This window comes from Rhinolophus sinicus, chromosome 17 (assembly GCF_057876585.1).
Source record: "Rhinolophus sinicus isolate RSI-liver-muscle chromosome 17, RSI-T2T, whole genome shotgun sequence".
Classification (NCBI taxonomy): Eukaryota; Metazoa; Chordata; class Mammalia; order Chiroptera; family Rhinolophidae; genus Rhinolophus; species Rhinolophus sinicus.
Genome location: NC_142517.1, coordinates 156,123,638 through 156,144,312, shown reverse-complemented (window position 1 = coordinate 156,144,312; position 20,675 = coordinate 156,123,638). Strand labels below are relative to the sequence as shown.

General features: G+C 34.0%; 1 protein-coding gene across 3 annotated transcripts in view; it reads left to right on the top strand.

The window, feature by feature from the left end:
* TTC21B (tetratricopeptide repeat domain 21B) overlaps positions 1-20,675 on the top strand; it is a 65,295-nt gene that overhangs the window by 8,530 nt on the left and 36,090 nt on the right. For all 3 annotated transcript variants that reach the window (XM_019727337.3, XM_074337306.2, XM_019727338.3), the window contains 10 exons: positions 914-1,036; positions 3,840-3,997; positions 7,432-7,516; positions 8,492-8,590; positions 9,934-10,126; positions 10,553-10,650; positions 10,944-11,144; positions 13,348-13,477; positions 16,781-16,938; positions 18,979-19,203. In XM_019727337.3, the coding sequence (XP_019582896.2) occupies positions 914-1,036; positions 3,840-3,997; positions 7,432-7,516; positions 8,492-8,590; positions 9,934-10,126; positions 10,553-10,650; positions 10,944-11,144; positions 13,348-13,477; positions 16,781-16,938; positions 18,979-19,203 (1,470 nt within the window). The remainder of the gene's footprint in view (positions 1-913; positions 1,037-3,839; positions 3,998-7,431; positions 7,517-8,491; positions 8,591-9,933; positions 10,127-10,552; positions 10,651-10,943; positions 11,145-13,347; positions 13,478-16,780; positions 16,939-18,978; positions 19,204-20,675) is intronic.

The following is a 20,675-nucleotide window of genomic DNA, read 5'->3' as shown; positions in this document are numbered from 1 at the left end:
AGCATCATTTTAGTAGTAGTGTCTGTCTTTTCAGGTGAACTGCAGGGAGGTAAATAGTTAAATATTTCTAAGTTAATGCAGTAACCTAGAATTTTTTTGATAAAGCAGATTTCACAATTTTTATTTGACAAAAAGAAAATCAACCTGTTTTCATCTTTCTAATCCTATAAACCTTACAGCTCATTGGCTCACTAACATTTCTGAAGGTAAAATTCCATGAATTCTTCACTTTTTAATTTCTGAGCCCATTTATCTTTTCATTTGAAACTAGTCACAGAGATTAAAGGATATCTTTACCAAATTATCTTAACTTTAATATATGTAAACAAGGCCCTTCTATTTTTCCATCTTAGTTCATTTAGTCTATTTGCCCAAAAAGAGGTCACGAACTCTTCTCTATGTATTGGATTATGTTTAACTATTAATAATAATTTACTGGCAAAGTCACAGATAAGAATATTGATTACTTAAAAGTAATGGAATATTTCACAAGCTTCTTCATATTGACATTGAGCACAATAACGTGTTTCCCTGAAAATAAGACCTAGCCTGACCATCAGCTCTAATGCATCTTTTGGAGCAAAAATTAATATAAGACCTGCTATTATATTATATTATTATAATTTTTGCTCCAAAAGATGCATTAGAGCTGATGGTCCGGCTCTGTCTTATTTTCGGGGAAACAACGGTAGTAATATTAAAGGCTAACGTTCGTAATAGTCCCCAAGATTCTAGACTGGCAAGGGTTTGAAAGCCATTTTACTGCAGAGTTTTATTGTTTGTAACATTATTTGATAGAGTGGTTTTTGTTACTAATTTTTAAAAAATGACATTAGGTTTGCCTCTTTCATCAATACTTGCTTTTTTCATTTCCCCCAAAATGAAAATATGATTAGAATTTTTCATTTTACAGGGACAGGTTTTGAAAGCATGGCTTGATATTACGAGAGGAAAAGAACCTTATACTAAAAAAGCACTAAGATATTTTGAAGAGGGATTACAAAATGGAAATGACATTTTTGCTCTGATGGGTAAGGTGAGTTGCAGTTAGGATAAATAAATTATGTTTTAAAATTTATTCATAATATAGCTGAAACCCAACAAAACTAAATAGCTCAAAAAAGATAGTAATTTTCATGTTACTTCTGTCAACTCTCAACTGTAGGAGGGACTTGCATTTGTATAGGACAATGAACAGAGAAATGCATTCCGTACCAAATTCTTATTTTAATTGTTTTTGTTGTTGTTATTGGTGTTGGTGGTTCCTATATTATTTTTTTTAACCAAACCTTTATAGTGTGTCTAATATATGTGAGGCATCACTCCAGATACTAGGGATACCCTGAGCAAAATAAAACCTCTTGCTTTTATGGCGCTTATAATCTGGTAGAGACAGACAATAAACACAATAAGGAAGTAAATTACTGTATATAGTATATTAGAAGATGAACAGTGCAATGGAAAAATAAATCGGGGGAAGAGGGAGAAGTGGAGCTGGGGAATTTTAAGTTACATGGTCAGACAAAATTAACAGTTGAGCAAAGATTTATTTATAGGAGGTGAGGGTTAATGCCCTGTGAACACCTGGCGGAAAGCATTACAAATAGAGGAGATAATAAGTTCAAATACCTTAGTGCACGTTCAAAGCATTGCTAGAAAGCCAGGCACTAAAGGGAATGAATGAAGGGAGAGCAGTAGTGAAGACTAAAGGGAATGAAGGCGCTGTGTGGGCAGGTGGGCACAGGGGAAATGAGGAGAGACGGGGATGATTTTATAAAGCCTTTGGCTTTTATTTTGAATCAAGTAGACAGGCAGCCAGTGAAAAGAGCAATAATATGATGGGACTTACATTGTGAAGGAGGAGCAGTTGGCAGAGTCATTAGAAATATAGGTGGGTGCACTCCAGGTGAAGTGCTCGCCTGGCCCGTCCTCTGTCCCCAACCCTGATGGACTTCGGGGCCTTTTTACTCACCATTTCCACTGTTTTTAGAGTGTACATAGATTTGATTACTTTCTCATTAAAATAAAAGCTGTACAGACAAAAAAAAAAAAAAAATCATTGGTGGGTAGAAATGTTTAATTCAGATCCTTACTTTAATCCCATTCATGCTTTCTGAACACCTTACTTTTTTTTTTTACTCAGAAAAAATAAATTACATTCATATGTTAACTTTCTATTAGATAAGCAGTCATTTGAAGGGATAAAAAAGGATTATTAGTGTCTTGGGTATTGTTAATGGCCTCACGTTGCTCCTGTTGATTTTTGCATAGTGAGCTTGTGCAGATATTTGCCACCAGCACAGCGAGTTACTCAGGCTAGAGGAACTGCACATGTAGCTAGTTTTTAAAAAAAAATTTTCTTGATTGTTTCTCCCCTCTATTCCTTAAAAAAAAGCTAGTTGATAATCTTCTAGGGTAAGGCTATTTCAGGCATTAATATAAGCAGCTTAGGAGAGATTTCCCTTTTTCCTCCAATAGTTCAGGTTGGTTTAAATTCTTTTTCTGATATAACCCATTTCAGTCATGTATTTATTTATTTTTTTGTTGTGTAAGTGCAGCAGGAGGGTTGCATAGTCTAATTCCAACTAGGAATATGAACCAAATACTCAGCAAATTTAGTTTCATTTAATATGGTATTCTACATTCATATTGGAGGTGATGGTCCAAGAAAGTATTAGATGTGGTCCTTTTTGCATGATTTTATTATGTTACATTACCAGCTATTTAGGCAAACTTCAAGGATATATGTAATTCTAAAAAATTATCTACATTAGTCTTTTTGCTATTATTGTCAATTATTAAGAAATTTAGTTTATTTTGACATAGTGACATCTTTGGATGATTCTCACATTTTCCTTTAGTTATATGGGAATATAATCTCAAACTAATTTCAAGAACATGTTGCAGTTCTGTGCATCTATTGAGACTGGTTACTCATTTTGAACTGAGATATTCCAGGACTAAATTTATTCCTAAAGGAGATCCAGAAGCAAATTTTTAAGTCTGATATGTGATAAATATGGCTCATTATGTGTTCTTAAAGCGCTCATTATATTTATAGTTTTATTTTTTCTGACTATGAAATTAACAAATGGATGTTGTTAAAAAATTTTTTCAGAATACAATGATATCTGAATAAAAAATAAATATCACCATTGGAGACAAATAGTCAAACTATTATAAGTGACATATCTTCATGTCAGTAAATGTTAATCTGCACATCTACATAATCACTTTAATGGCCACCTAAAATTTTATTACATAGATATGCCTTAATAAATCCTATGTGGACATTTTCGATTATTTTTGTTTTTTCTAATTCTACCATAAATATAATGTATATGCTTCTTTGTGGCCTTATTTACTGTGGTTCAATTATTTCCTTAAAATAATTCCTAGTAGTGAAAGTGTTGAGGTAGAGGGAGTTGTATGAACTTTGTTTATTCTTTAAAATCTCCTAGTTTAGACACTACTAGTAAGTATCCAGGAAATATTTTATTCTGAAAAGATCAATTTTCTATTCTAAAAAAAAACATTTTATGGTGTTTCTAAAACCATTTTAAACAATTTCATCCTGTAATCATATTTCTCTGGTATTTAAAAGCGGATTTTAAAACAAAATCACTTACATAACGTTTTTATTATTCTGTGATATTTTAAAATTGTTATAATAAAAACTTTTTTCTCACTCTAAAAGTGATAACTGTTCTTTACAGAAAAGTCAGAAAACAAAAACAGAAAATATTAAACACTAGTTTTCTGCCTGTTTCAGTGTAACTGTTATGAGAACCTTAGTATATACGATCACAATTTTGATGTCACTTTTTTTCTCCCATTAGGCACAATGCCTTGAGATGCGTCAGAATTATTCCGGTGCTCTGGAGACTGTGAACCAGATAATTGTGAACTTTCCAAGTTTCTTTCCTGCTTTTGTACAGAAAATGAAACTACAACTAGCCTTGCAGGACTGGGACCAGACGATTGAGATAGCACAGAGGTTAAGTAAAAAAAGATGACACAAGTACCTTTGGATCGGGTTATAATTTTGAGAAAAAAAGAAAATCTCTGGGTATTTTTGTTTATCACAAGGTTTTTTAAATCTGATTTTCCAAACAATGTAGAATTGAGGAAAAATTTAACATTGCATTGTTTAAAACTGATTTATTGATTTACATAAATATCGGAGCAGCTGTTCTAAGACACTCTTTATGCAATACCCCTGCCCTCATGAAGCTTGTATTCAAATGAGAAGAATCACAGAATAAGCAGAACAAATGAGAAATTATGTAGCATATTAGAAATTTATAAGTGCTATAGTGAAAAGATAAAACCGGAAAGTGAAATGGGGAGTAGGGGAAGGGGGTTTGATTTTATGGTATGGTCAGGGAAGGCCTCACTGAGAAGATGGTATTTGAGCAAAGGGAGCAAACTATGCAGATATCTGGGAGAACGTTTGCAGAAAGAAGGAAAAACAGGTATGAAGACCTTGAGGCAAGAGTATGTCTTATATGTCTGAGGAGAGGGAAGGAGTAGTTGACTAGAGTGAAGTCAGAGCAGAAGGGAAGGAGGGAGCAGGGAGCAGGGGTACCAGGTCCTGACGTGTCTTGTTGGCCATTGTAAGGAATTTGGTTTTTCTTCTGCAGTGTGAAGTCATTGGAGGGGTTTCCTCTCTTCCTCCTACTCTCCCTCTTTCTCCCTGACTCTCCCTCTCCTTTCTCTTTTTCTTCTTGCTGTTTTTTAAGTGAAAGAAACCAGTATTTTATCTTACAGGTTTTCCATGAGATGATTTGTGTTGATTGTCTGTCATACACTGTAAAACTGGTTGCTTATCCTATTTCCTATAAATTAGTAGTGGATCTAGTGGTTTATGTTCATGTTCAATTTTGTGGGGGAAGGGGGCAATTACTTCATAAGTGGTGAAGTGTTCTTCCATCAAAGGGACGTAATCTCTGCTTGTCTCTTGTTTGGTGATATTAAGAGCAATTTGTGCTCAATACCCAGGTGCTTGATTTAGGATTACAGTATGGTTATATCATCTTTCTTTGCTTATACCGTTCTTTCTTCATTTCTTAGCTGGAATACTTCGACAAAGAAAAACTTCTAACCTACTGATTGATTATCTAGTGTTACAGTTCATATAAGAAAAATCGGATAAGTGTTTGAGTCTTTTCCTTTATTTCTGGGTTTCAAAAAAAACAAACAAAAAAATTCCTTAGCATCTTCAGTAATCGATTCGTTGTTTAGATTTGTTTGTTTGTATGACGTAGATTAAACTTGAGTGTTTCTAATGATTCCAGTTACTATAGCTGCTCAGATTGTCTCATCTATGGCCATGAGTAGCCTTGTCGAATTAGTTGAGTCCTTTGACGTGATCCTGGCAGTCCTTGATAGTTTCCTTGCTACTTGGTATGGCGAGATATACCAGGGTCATTTTGTGTATTACTACCCCAAATGGGTATCAGCCAATATCTAGAGCTGTCTCATCCTTTTTAGTGGGAAATGTTATTTGGAGGCTACAATTTGGGCACTGGTAACTATTTGATGTTTTTTTGATGTTTATATTTTTCCAGATTTCTTTTCTAGGCAATGTGGAGGGGGGAGGGGGAAGGGATTATTTATATAATATATAAAAACATGTATATATTTTGGGGGACATCTGTAAAATTAAATATAGACTCATTATAGGTGTTAAGCTTGATTTTTCTTTAACTTAGTGTTTCATGGATATCCTTTTATATCCATTCACACAGATATACCTGATTATTTATTAACAGTGAATAGCATCCTATACAGTGAACATACAGTTTATTGAATCTTTCCCCATTGGTAGCCATTTAGGCTGTTTCCAATTTTTCACTGTTCTAAACATTACAGTGAACACACATGTACATACACATATAATCTTTATACAGATATAGTAGTATTTCTGAAGGATGGTTTCCTAAATGAGGGGTTATTGTATTTGTTAGGAAGGCTAAGCTTCTATTAAAAAAAAGGATATAGACATTTGATGGTTTAATACAGTAGAATTTTTGGTGTTAGATGTGACTGTTTTGGGTGGGTATTATTGTTGATCAGACAGCCCTCCTCCACACTATCATGAAGGGACCTCTTGCAACTCTGCTATTTTTCTAAAACCTCATCACACTGGTATCTAGCTGGTAGAAGGGGAGAGTGTGGAGGAACCATTCCATTTTTCTTTAAAGCTCAGGCCTACAAATGGCATATATTGCTTCATCTCACATTGGCCACATCTAAATGCAAAGATGGCTGAGCAATGTTGGCTAGCCACGTGCCCAAGCTAATAAGGGAAAAATGGATTTGAGGAGACAGATTGCAGTCTCTGCCTCCGGTATACACATATAAAAGTTTGAGACACTGCCAAATTCTTCTGCTAAGGAATTCTGCTGATAACTTCTGTGTGGGTCCTCTAGAATGGGCCGATCTAGGTCAGGCTTGACTGGGGCTCTGCATCAAGTTTCAGACCCGGCTGGGTGGGCGTGGCACCTGGTTGCAGTTTGTATCTGGTCAGCGATGTGTGCTCTCCCCTGGGTTCAAGTCATAGAGTAGCAGCTACCCAGAAGAAGCTCTCCTCGTGGTGATAGCAAAGATGCAAAAGGACTAGCAAAAGCCTGTTGTGGTCCTGAAACTCAGGCATGGCACACTGCCTCTCCTGCCCACATTCCATTGGCCGATACAAGAGAAATAAATGCCCGGGTCCGTAGTCAAGGAGCAGTAAAGTACACTGTGGCATTTGTAGGAGAAACTGCTCAGTTACATGGCAGAAGGCACATATTCAGGAAGGGTGAAAAAACAGGAACTTGTAATTCAGTGTTACCACACCATCCATCATAAGAAACCTAGAGTGTGACCTCGTTTGTTCAGTTCCTTTTCTAAATGTCCTTGAGTAAAGTTTATAGGAATTTTTATAGCTTTTGCAGATTTTTTACTAAGTTAATATCTTCTTGGTATGGGGAGGTTGTTCCTATTATTAATAGAATATTTTTCATAATATTTTCTAATTTGTTTTTATCCAAATGTTGTTAATGTTGTTGTGAATTACATTAACAGATTTATTTTTTTAATGTTTAACCCATCTTTGCATTCCTGAAATTCTTGTAATAAATACGCCTGGTCAAGGTGAATTATTCTTTTAATCTACTGTTGTGTATGGTTAGCCAATACTTTAGGATTGCCGCAGGATTTCATGAGATTGGTCCAATCTATATCTTTTTAAACTTATTAAAAATTAAGATTCAGAGTGTTTTTAGTTTAAATAATGAGAATGATAATTTTCATGAAGGAGAGGTCATTTTACTAAGTGAAATTACTTATTTAGACAGTGGAATAGTCAGACCTGCAAACTAACTTTTCAAGCCCTGAAATAAGAGAATGTACAAGTTTCAACGTTAAGTGAAATTTTTTCTGCAGGTTGATTCTTCAAGATAAACAAAATGTGGAAGCACTAAGAATGCTGGCTCTTTACTATTTGTGTAGGGAAGGGGATATAAAGAAGGTAAGTTTTATTGTACTAGTTAACTTTCCTGTATTAAAAATATATGTAGTTTACAGACACACATGAACTTACGTTAGAAACTTGAAGTGCTCTTTTAGAATGTATGTCATGGTAGTTTTTACCTTAATAAAGAGGTGAGCTTCTTAAATCAGCTAGTAAAGTAAAAACATGATACAGTCAAAATTACCTTTGAAAATTCCTTGGGTCATTAATTATAGTATATGTGGTTTTCTATATGATTAATGTAACTGGGAATACTGGGGATAGTATACTACAAATGCAAAATATAATTCATAATATTTTAAAATTTTAATTAAGTTTGCATAAGCTAAATGGGCTTAGGATGAAATCCGTTGGGCCTTATAATAAGGTACATGTTTCTCTAGTAGTGAACACAAATTGAGTATATACTGGATTATGGAATGCCAAAACTCAGTCTGAAGCAAATAGTATTATAACAAGTAGTAGATTTGGATTGTGTTCAGTTTGGTTAAATTAGTTAATGTGACGTTTACTTTCATAAACATTAAAAAAATCTTAGTAGGGGCAACTATTCAGTAAATTTTCCAGGCATTAAAATTATTTAATACTACGTATCTTAATGATTTTTCTATTCTAGAGACTATTTTAAATATAAGCCAGGCTATACAGGTAATCCAACAGCTGATTTCACATAAATTAATGTTTATAAATATGTTATTCTTAGCTCATTTGTGTCATGAATTAGTTATTGGAGAGGGAGCTTGGCTGTACAGTTAATTGAGTATTATGGGTATCTTTACCCACCCAAAAGTTTCCGTTCAACATTAAATAAACACATTCTAAATCTCAGTTCTTTGTTGATAATTACTGAGCTTTTTAAAAAAATTTTAAATAAATCTTGAAACATAAGATTTCATTAGTCTGTGTATCATTTATTATGGTCCCTTTTTTCCTTAGTTTATTTTAAAATTATACTGGATATTTTTGTTTTAGGCTGCAACCACACTGGAAAGCTTAGGAAATGCGTTGGATGCCATGGAACCACAGAACGCTCAACTTTTTTATAAGATCACAATAGCCTTCAGCAGAACTGTAAGACTGCCTACTATGTACCAGAGTTCTGTCATCTGTAACTGAGAATAGAAAATAAGTCACAAAGGTCAAGGCACCAAAGAGCATACAGCCTAGAGTGAAAATACAATACATATATAAATACGTGATACGTTCCTAAGAAAGGCAGTTTAGAGGAGATACAGTTTTCAACTATAAGAAGCCATTACGGAGGCTTCATGGAGGAGGTTGCACTTGTTGAGCCTTTAAGGATAGGGAAGTGCCTTCCAGGAAAAGGAAATTGAAAGTGATTTATTGTATTAATAGCATAGGATTTATGAATAAAGTTGTGTTTTGTTTTGTTTTTAAAAACCATTTGCACAAAGTTTTAATGCGGGTGATAGACTATTTTGGTGGGGAAGATGGTTGATCTCTTACTTTTTTATAGTAGTGCAGAAATGTTCCTATTACAAGTACCCAATAAAAAGAAGGTAATTGGGAATAGAATAGGAAAATACAGCAGAATCTTGAAGTCAAAGCTGAAATGAGAGGATTGAAAAGTTACTTAATGAAACTAAGAAAAAAAGGAAAAAGGTGCACATAAGTAAGTAAAATAATCAATATAAAGTTGAAGGAAAAAAATCAAGGATATTACTTGTTAAATGACATGAATAAATTGAATTCTCTCATTTAAAAACAAAGATTGCAGAGGGTATGGAGTTTAGAGAAAAACAATTCCTGCTGTTACAAAAATTTGTGTTGAGGGTATATCTACCCTCTTTATTTACCTATTGCCAGACACATTAGTTTACGAAAATTCAAACAGTTTAGTAAGTCTTTTATTCTTAAATATTGTTGTCTTCAAAAGTTACATATTCTAGCAGCATTGCCATTTCTTAAAATATTTTTGAAGCTTTTTTTAAGAGGATTCAAAGGCATGATCTTTTAAACTATTTCAGGAGTAGCACCCTTGTCTTTAGGGGGAAAGGAGATCCTTACCCTAGTTTTCGATTCAGTAAAAATATATATTTAACCTTAAAGAAGTGACTTTCTTGTTTAATTTGTGAAGCAATCATGGGACAGTTTGAAAAGAGTTCTAAAAAATATGCTTGTGCAGCAACATCATTAAAAGTATGCTTTTCAAGATTGCTATTCTTTAAAAGCACTACTCGTTAGGATATATAAGTTCTGATAGGCTATAAAGTCTTTCGTGCTGCACTGTCTAGATAGTAAAAATACGTTTTATTTTTCTTTGGTTATTAAATAACTTATTTTTCTTAATTTTGCTTCTGTGAAGTACAAATAATATATGTATCTTTAGAAAAAATATAATCCTTCCGTCTGAGTGGAAGTATTCTAGACTAACTTTTTTTTTTTCTTTTTAGTGTGGACGTAGTCAACTCATTCTTCAAAAAATTCAAACATTACTAGAAAGAGCTTTCAGTTTAACCCCTCAGCAATCAGAATATGCTACAGAACTTGGATACCAAATGATTTTACAAGGAAAAGTTAAAGAAGCATTGAAGTGGTATAAGACTGCCATGACGCTGGATGAAACCAGTGTCTCCGCACTGATTGGTATAACCGTTATTTCTGTAATGTTCCTCATATACGTGCAAGTCACAATTGCTTTTCATACCTGCCATTAAAAGAAATGTATTTTGTGGTTTGCTAAAAATTAAACTGTTCTCCACTATCCATAATAGAAAAACTAATATGTTATAGCTTTAAAAAGAAAATTTTTGCTTCTTAAAATAATGTTTTGAGAGAATAGATTTTTATGAGATAGTTCCTATATATTATGAATTCCATCGTAGCAGACTTTATAAGGGTAACATGCTACCCATTTTATTTTCTTTCACCCTTTTATTTTTCTTTTTTAATCTAAAAGTTTCATTTATTATGCACACAACAAATTGTTTTATTCCCTCTTTGTGTTAGCTAACAGTGTGCATGCCTGGATTGATGTGGACTTTGACTATTTGTGTCCTGTTTGGTTTGTAGGATTTATTCGATGTCAATTAATAGAAGAGCAATTACAGGATGCAGATCAGCAGCTAGAATTCCTTAGTGAAATTGAGCAGTCTATTGGCAAATCTGCGGTACAGTATTTTATGCTATTTATAAAATACGAAATTTTAAATTATCTTATTATTTAGTAATGGTTTTAAAGGGTTAATGTACACTAACTTTAACATATAACTTCATTTATTAATTTACCACCATGCAGAATTAGACTAAATATTCTTCCACAAGATTCTAAAAATCAAGCTAATACTTAAGTTTGATTAAATACTGCACAAAATTAGCATTTCATACACATTTGAAATCTAAGTAGAAATAAATGGATTTATAACTGATGGAGTAATTTACTAAAAAGCTACTTATTTTCCAGGAATTAACCTTTTTACATGCAGTTCTTGCGATGAAGAAAAATAAACGACAAGAAGAAGTTATCAATTTGTTAGATGATGTCCTGGACACTCATTTTTCACACTTAGTAGATTTACCTCGTGGCATACAGTATTTTGAGAAGTTAAATCCTGATTTCTTGCTAGAAATTATTACAGTATATCTGAATTTCTGTCCAATGCAGGTAAGTCATTTTGGGACTTATCTTCAAAGACGCATTTACTTGGTGTTTTATAAAAGGTGCTAATAAATTATCTTCCACATGTTAGACTGCTTGTATATCGCATATTAAAATGGAAGTATTTGTATATGTTAGTTGAAATAATTTTTAATCAGAATATTTATAGTAATGCCTGATACCAACTAATAAATGTTTTGGTATATAAATATTCATTTTTGATTGATAAAATCTTGAGTTTAGAAGAAATATTAGAAGTCATTTAATTCAGACAACCACCTTATATTTGAATCTACTCTATAACATCCTCATTAAGTGTCCATCCCACTTCTGGATGCACTCAAAAATGCAATTCTTTTCGTATAACTGTGATTATTAGAGTGTATTTCTTATGTTAAGTTAGACTGCTTTGTGTTAAAAATGTCACCCATTTACTGGTCCTCCTTCTGCTCTCTGGAATGACATGGAACAGGAACAAATTTATTTGTTGCACCAAGGTTAAATCAGAATGGCCGTTTGAAATTCAAAAACTGAAACAATCCATCAAATTCATTCAGTAAACAAATGGGTTATAGTAGGGAGCCACCAGAGGGTGTTTGGCATGACCCAATTCAACATTAAAAGGATTTTTCTGGCAGATGTGCTGAGATTAAACTGTAGGTGGAACAAGAAGTAATTTTTCCATAATAACCTTTATCAGCATAATAGAACCTTGTTAGCATTTATAATGCTGTTTTCATGGGGAGGGCAGACTTGTCTCTCCAGCTCAGATACTTGTTTGGCCATATATACATATATATCTATATTTCTATATATATATAGATATATAGATATATATACACACATACATACATATACATATACATATATATATTTGTTTTCTTTTCAACATGTTACCGTAGAAATTGTCCACTAAGTCCTGTTTTTTTTTTTTCTATGATTCACTCTGAAACTACAGTGAAAACAATGGTTATTCTCAATATCTAATTCTTAGCAAGTGGCAAGAACATTACCAGAACCTCACCATGTCACCTTATCACCTATACTTTCATTATCATCAGTTACACTAAAAAAATAAATATGTTTTAAGAAATTTACTCTATATCTAATACTATGTGTAGAAGTATAAAATTCTGACCTTCATGACACATAAATACCCTTAGTCCTATAAATAAGGTAGAACTAAATATGGAACTACTGTAGAATTGTATAAGATATAGAATGTTAAATATTACGTAGAGTCTACGTGCTGTAGAAATTTAAAGAAGTTGTCTAGGTACCAGTGCTCATATTCTGCAAATCCTTTTGAGCACACATTTTTTTGTACTTCAACATAGTGAGAAGATGTGACACTTTCTTGTCCGTAACAATGGTTTATTGTAGGGGTGAATGTGAGTAAGAGGCCACACTCCAGTTAAGAATGTGTATGTGTGGGAGTAAGATTGCGGGTGGGGGAGGGTCATCCTTCAGGTAAAGGGAAAGGCCTTGGTCAGGCAAAGCAGGGAGAATGAACATTTGATATTTAAATTCTGATAATCACATCTCTCAGTTGTGAGCAGATAACTGTTGGATAAAGATTGGTTGAGTCGACAACCATTAAAAGAATAAACAAATGGTTTAGTAGGGCTTTCATTATCATATTCATTATGAATAAAAAGGGAGAAAAATGAGGGCCTACAACTATAAAGGTATGAGACATTTGACATAGTACACGTGTGTTCTACCTTCTATTTTCTACTAGGAAAACAAAATCTGAATTCTGTAAAACTGTACTCATACAGTACTCAGGGATAGCGCAAATTATTGAATTGAGGAAATCACAAGGCAGGGTTAGAATTAAAACTCACATTGCCTTGACTCTCAATTCCAGCAAGAAACTCTACTTCTTAGTTATCTTTCCTTTGAACAGATATGTTTCCTTGATAAAGTTTTTGAACTGATAAGCTCCTTTCATATGTTATCGAATGAGTAGTTATATAATAATTACATAATTCTTTTGCTGAACTAAGCCATTATTTACAATCTGTTCATAGGTCTCAGGGAGATAAATTAGTATTAATCTATTCGTAGCAAAGATACTCGGCAATAAACACAATAAGAAAAATTTTAGAGAAATATATGGTTTCGGTATTCACATTAAAATTAGTAAATGTTTATTTTTAGCTAAATTCTGTTACAAATTTATAAAATGACCTGCTGATTTGTTTAGCCTGCAAGTCCTGGGCAACCTCTTTCTCCACTTCTCAGACGCTGTACCTCAGTTCTGGAGATTATCATCAGAACTGTACCAGGTCTTCTGCAAGCTGTCTTCCTAATAGCAAAAGTGAAATATTTGTCAGGTAAGGTACTCTTTAAAAGCTTAAAATAATCTTTATATTCTGATGTTGACAAAAATAATATAAGTAAACTGAGAAGTCCATATACAATATATGAAGAATAGTCACCTAAAATGCATATTTTATGTGTGCACAGATAACTAATTTTTATCCAAAATATAATTGCCTATCTTGCTTTACTGTTTATTTCTTTAAAAATTACTATAAACTTTTGTGGTATAAGTGAATTGTTGGGAAAATATAGTTCTACCATTTTAAAAGAGTCCATCAGATGGCGCTGCCAATAATAATTTATAGTTGTTGACTGTGGATCTTTAATCCACAGTTGTTGACTTACTGACGTAAAAAAATGTGTTTACCAGGTTTCAGGCTGTAATGAAATTTATTAATTCCTATTTAGTTTCTGTGACTGGTTATATATAGTTAAAAAGAAATAATCACCTCCATTATAACCTTAGCTTTTTAAGACACAAACATATGTATGATATATACATAAAGACAGACCATTATGTGGTGCTTATATACTCGTATATATGTACCTTTGCTGGCTAAATGCTATTCAAAGTAAATTTAAGTTTGTAAAGTCCTCAACGGCAGAAATCAACTTAAAGGTACTCTCATAAATAGTTATATTTTATACATAATAAAGAGTTAAGAGACTGACTTTATTAATTTTGGAGATCTCTGTTTTAACTGTCTTAAAAAAAGAACTAGATCTCAAAAACTTGTTTCACCTCTAAAGTACTCTAGTTGTAAGTGACTCTATAATACCTGCTTCTGATTGAATTCTGTTATTGAGCCACGTGATAGTTTCTAGTTTCTTCTCAATTGGAATGGGTACCACCTACTGTGTGATTAAACTAGGACTTTCAGTTCAGTGATTAATTATTAAACATTAATTATTTATTTTGAAATTTGATATAAATCAGTCTCGTTATAGTCATGCTTAATTGCCAAATGAAAGTCTCATATATTAACTCCGTTTTTAAAAAGAGCAGCCTCAAATAATTTAAGATAGTGCTGGCACAGGTCTAAATAACAGTAGTCTTGCTAATTTGCCAACTGCAGTGACTTCTGCACCAACTACCTGGATCTGGATGAAACTTCACAAGTTAAGGTCACAATCCTCCATCAGATTGCCCTCATTTTAGATACCAGCCACAAGTTCAGGGGTTCCCAGGGCCACCTGCACTTCTGACTAGCTGGCTACAAATTTCAGGGTTCCTATGACCCCTGTCAGGTTCAAGAATTCACTAGAAGGATTCACAGACCTCGGGAAAGCATTATAGTTATTACAGCAAAGGACATTAATCTGAACCAGCAAAAGGAAGAGATGTACAGAGTGAGGTCTGGGAGGGTCCCAAATGTGAAGCTTTCACTGTTTTCTCCCTGTGTAGTCGGGACACATCAACTCTCTAATACAACGATGCTTGAGGATATCTGAAAAACCATAGCAACCAAGGAAGCTCACCCACAGTTTAGTGTCCACAGGGTTTTTTAATTACATACATATGGTTTGAATCATTGGCCACTTGATTGAGCTCAAGTCCCCCACCCCCCAGGTGACGTTGATATCACAGGGCTCAAAGCCCCAACCCTCTAATCACGTGGTTGGTCTTTCTGCGGCAGCCAGCCCTGTCCTGAGTCATATTGTTATCATAAACTGTCTGGGCCCACCACAACTAACAAAGACACTGCTATCATTTGGGAAATGATTCCAAGATTTAGAGACTCCCTCTCAAGAACCTGGGACAAAGGCCAGCCACATCCTTTAGTACATGGAACCCTGGCAAAAAAAGGTCATCGGACAGCAGTGGCTTTCATTTTTCCCCTCTAGAGAAACTGGACTGCTCTTAGATAAGAATGTGATGTTGATGTGGTCTTTGTTTATATGGGCTATTTTTCCCATCAGTGATGACCCATTTCTCTGTTTTTAAATACTTAGTGGCCTTCTAAAGCGAGCTCCACAGATCCTTCCCTTTACTTTAAGAAGAAACAAGATTCTGATCTCAATTATACATATAGTCCTTATTTTCTTCAATCGCTTATTTGCAAATCCTGATTATTTTCCATGTACTTTCTCCTCTTTGCAATAACCTTTTTGCAAGTTACCTCCTTAATCCTCTTCCTTCCTGGAAAATGGAAGTGGTAATTTGCATGCAAATTCATTATGCTTCACTTTCCCATTTCCTTTTTCTGTCTGCACAGTTCTGAGTGTTGGATTGCATGACAATGAAAAAGAATCCCATATTATTTATGCTTGATTGTTAATGGTCAAACTTTGACGCTATATATAATAAGTTACTGTTCTATCTTAGCCAAGTTTTTCTCCATTAATGCTCTGTCCCTAAGAAAAATGTTTTCTGCTCAAAATGGGTTTCTGTTATAAGTAGGCTGAGCCTTTGGGAACTGCAAGCCCTGACTGGAAGCCTTATTTTGTCTGTTGAGATGTCAGGTAAGGTTAAGGACAGTGATGGAACAGAAAATAATTTAGGATCCCTTCTCCCCCATTCCCCTAGCAAAATTGAATGGGGAGTTGGCCTAGCTATACCTACCTAAGACCAACTTAGAAAACCGCTGATGTGGATCAGTGTGGGTCATAGTATCACAGGAAACCACCTGGAGTCTGCTGTAGTTCAGAGGAAGAACCTCTTCCTACCCCATCTGCCAGCCCAAGGTAGATTTCATTCTTCCAGTCACTTTCATCTTGATCATGTCCTTTAATTTTAAGACTCCCAGATGTACAGTTTCCACATCATTTGACACTTCAGTTGGTATTTAAAGGCATTTTAAATCTATAACTCATATTTCTAAATCTCTGAAATATATCCTTATGGCTTTTCTGTTATTTTATATACAGTAAAATATTTCAAGCCAAGAATGATAACTAGACTAAATCACCTTTGCTAATGTGACATTACAACATTTTAGCTATTTAAATTTACATGTTTTACATAACTTATTTTAATTAAATCGTAAGTAAAGCAGGTTTTTTTCGATAAAGACAGTGAATAAAGGTATTTATGGGACTCTCAATAACAGAGGTGATCAATTCTGATCTTTTCACACACTTTCACTGGTTTGCTCATTATGACCAAGGGATGATGGTCTTACAGATGTAATCTAATTTACAGGATATTCTTTATGCAGACTATAAGGAAGCTGACTGGTACAGGTAGAGAGATTACACCATTTAAGTTCAAACACTGGAACTATCCATAGACTAACTACTTTTCTCCTTCCTCTCTCTCAGACCTGGATCTCTTACTCATTTGAATTATAACAGTGCTTTGTTTCTCTCATTAGGTGATACTGAGGCAGCTTATAATAACCTGCAGCATTGCCTGGAACACAGTCCTTCTTATGCAGACGCTCATCTCCTGATGGCTCAGGTTTATTTGTCTCAGGAAAAATTCAAATTGTGTTCTCAGTCTCTTGAACTTTGTTTGAGCTATAATTTTAAGGTAAGTGTTCCAGACTCAAGTGGTTAAAATGCATCACCCTCCTTGAACCTTTAGCAAATGTTTACATATTCAGCTTTTTTTAAATTTTAGTCTGTAATATTTTGCTAATAAATGCATTTTTAATGGAAGAGATTTTGGAATCAGAAGCAGGAGAACAAATGGAGGCAACTGTGTTGTACTTAAAAATTATATGTCCTTGGCAACAAGAGACCTGGGGTCAGTGTCTAGTCTTTCCACTTATCTCTCTCTGAACCCGTTTTCTTTTCTGTACAACTCATAATACCCTAAAATTATAGTGAGCGTTAACTGCAATAATAAAAGTATGTAAAAATAATTGTCAATTATAAAGCATTGTGCCAAATATTTTTATGTCTAAGGGTTTTATTTTATTGCCTGTTTCTTTCTTGGACCTTGGTTTTTCATAGCTTTTTTAGATTCATCATCAAAGAACATTTAGTCATTTTGAACTTAGTATGTGTGTGTTTTGTTTTGTTTTTTTTATTAAAGTTTATCGAGGTGACAACAATTAGTAAAGTTACATAGGTTTCAGGTGTACAATTCTGTATTATATCATCTGTATATCACACTATGTGTTCACCACCCAGAGTCAGTTCTCCTTCCATCACCGTCTATTTGATCCCATTTACCCTTGTCTTCTACCCTCCTCCCCCCTTACCCTCTGGTAACTGCTAAACTATTGTCTATGTCTATCATAGTTTTTGGGGTTTTTTTGTTTGTTTGTCTTGTTCCTTTGTTGCTTTCAGCTTTATATCCCACATATCAGTGAAATCTTATGGTTCTTGACTTTTTGTCTTATTTCACTCAGCATAATAATCTCATGATCCATCCATGTGGTCGCAAATGACTCTATTTCATCTTTTCTTATGGCAGAATAGTATTCCATTGTGTATATATACCACATCTTCTTTATCCATTCATCTATGGAAGGACACTTTGGTTGTTTCCATGTCTTGGCCACCGTAAATAAAGCTGCAGTGAACATCGGAACACATATATCTTTATGGATAAATGTGGTTTGAGGATATAAACAGTAGATTTCTACCCAAGATATTCTGTGTTACATCCCATACCCCTCAGCATTAGGAGAAATCTTAGGTTCAGGAGCTTCCTGAACTACCTGGAGCCATGAGGCAACTCCTCAAAGTTTGGTTTCGATTTGCAGGGTCTTGAGCCCCATATTATGTGAGAACCCTTCAGTGGACTGGAGAATTCAAGTTCCAGGCAAGGTCTGCAGAAGATAATGCCTGCTTTTTAGAGCAGTAGTTCTCAAGATTGGTGGTGCATCCTAACCAGTGCAGGTGCCCTGCCCCAATCAATCAGAAACTCTAAGAGAAGAAATAAGCAGGAGTATTTACACAATGCTCATAGGTAACTGCGGCTTAGAAACAGCCTGAAGGAAGATGGTAGCTGTCCTAGACGTTAGATGCCTGCTACTTCACCTCATTTTGGATTATCTCCTTCTCTTTGACTCCTTTCTCACCCATTTTTGTCATTGTATTTTTCCTATATACACTTCTGCTCACCACAGTAAAAACAGAAGCTTCATTACATGTTTCAGAGTAGTGTCAAAGGATAAAACCAATGTTTAATTAAAGTGTCCTAAAATTTTTAATCTTAAAATTTAAAAATAAAAGGAACAAAACTTTGTTTCTAGAACTCTAATAATTTTATATAACTATCAGAAGTCTGAGATAAAGAAACTGCTTTCCTAAAAACTCAAATAATTTCTTAGACTGTACTTGCTAGCCTATAAACTTGCTTGCATTTTCTCTTCTGTCATGGTATAAGCACTTAATTAACTTGTTTGACATTCAGTGGGTCACTAGGTAGTGACAGGTTCTCTGAATTTGATTTAATAAATGATCAGAAAGTTAATAAAAGGCCAAAAATGACCTCATATATGCAGTCACAGATAGACTGTCCTCAAAGATCCTATTATTTTAATGTTTGATGGATTATAAATCATGTGTTGATGTTGTAAGCACTCCAAGGAAGTATTTCTGAATATTATTTTTTCAGGTGAGAGAATATCCTTTATATCATCTGATTAAAGCTCAGTCACAAAAGAAAATGGGAGATATAGCAGAAGCAATTAAAACTCTGCATATGGCAATGGGTTTACCAGGAATGAGGAAAGTTGGAGCGTCCTCAAAATCAAAATGCAAAAAGGCTGAAGTTGATGCAAGCCATCGTTTATCAATCTTTCTTGAGTTGGTCGAGGTTCACCGCTTAAATGGAGAACAGGTAGGTCAAGTTTTAATTCAATGGCTGAGATTTGAGCTTTGTCATTCAAATATATATATAGTACATATAGTCAGTAGTAAGTGAAAAAGCTAAAATTATTCCCTTGACTAAATGGTAAAGTTTAAAAATTTTATTTCTGCATTACTTTGCACCAAATCGTGTGCTTTCTGCGAGCCCCTGAAGTTAAACATAGTTTGGATCTGGATGACTTTAAATATCAGTGTACTTAATGTTGGCTACCATGAAATAATATAAATAACAATATAATGTAATATGTGCTATGAAATGTAAGATAACACATATAATAACATAATAATATAATGTATGATTACCTTGGTTACCATAAAAAGTAATAACATAATATAGTTATAATTCGATAAATTCCTAAAAGGAATCACATACACAAACACACACAGACATGGACACGCACATGCACACACAGATACTACTGGAATAAAATGAAAGTACCAACCTGAAATTTTAACAGTTGAGAAAACAAAAGAACCACCTGATGAATACAGCTTTGGTAAGCTCATAGGACAATCTTAAAATCAAATACTTAAAAATAATAATACAGATGGATGGATGGATAGCTAGCAAGCATGTAATTCTGAGAGAATTCAAGAAAATAAAGAACTTAATATCACTGATACCTGTATTTTGGGCTGCAGCAGTCGCTAATCATTTATTTTCATATTTTAGTGAAAATTAAGAAGGCTATGCCTAGGTACTTGCCAAATCTTAAAGAACTTTTATTTCACTAATAAATTAACATACTATACAGTACTACCATAAATAGTTGATTCTAAGGTGCACTATTTTTTTCACATTTTAACATTTCTGAAATCCTAATGTTTTATAACCTCTAAAGTTGAGATGAGTCTTAATATTTTAGATTCATTGAGTCACTTATTTGGAAGTGAGGTACTGTATTCACCTGAGTTATAACAAAAATGATGTCCGAGCATAGGGAATAAAGTAATCTGCTACTTAATGAAGAGCCCTTGGATGTAGTGGTGACTGTGGATTGGCTCCCATCAACGAGGCAGTAATGAATGAGGCTAAGAATTTAGGCTCCGGAGTCAGGCTGCCTGCATTTGAACTCTGGTGCTGTCATTTGTTAACTTCTTAACACTAAATCTCAAATTCCTTACGCCTTACAAGATAGGGGTAATAATAGAGATTACTTCGCAGGGGTTTGTGTGTGTGTGTGTGTGTGTGTGTGTGTGTGTGTGTGTGTGTGTGTGTGTGTGAAAATTAGATAGGCTAATACAATGCTGGATGCAAAGTAAATACTAATCAAATTATATTAGCAGAGACTTATGTAGTAACTACTCAGCTAACAAATATTTGTAATGTCATCGGATTTTAGTTTCTGAGTTTAGTTTTAAATTCTTGTGCTTTTCAAAAATCCATCACTATTTCATGAATATCATAACTGCTGGCATTTATTCATTGTTTTAGTAGAAAAT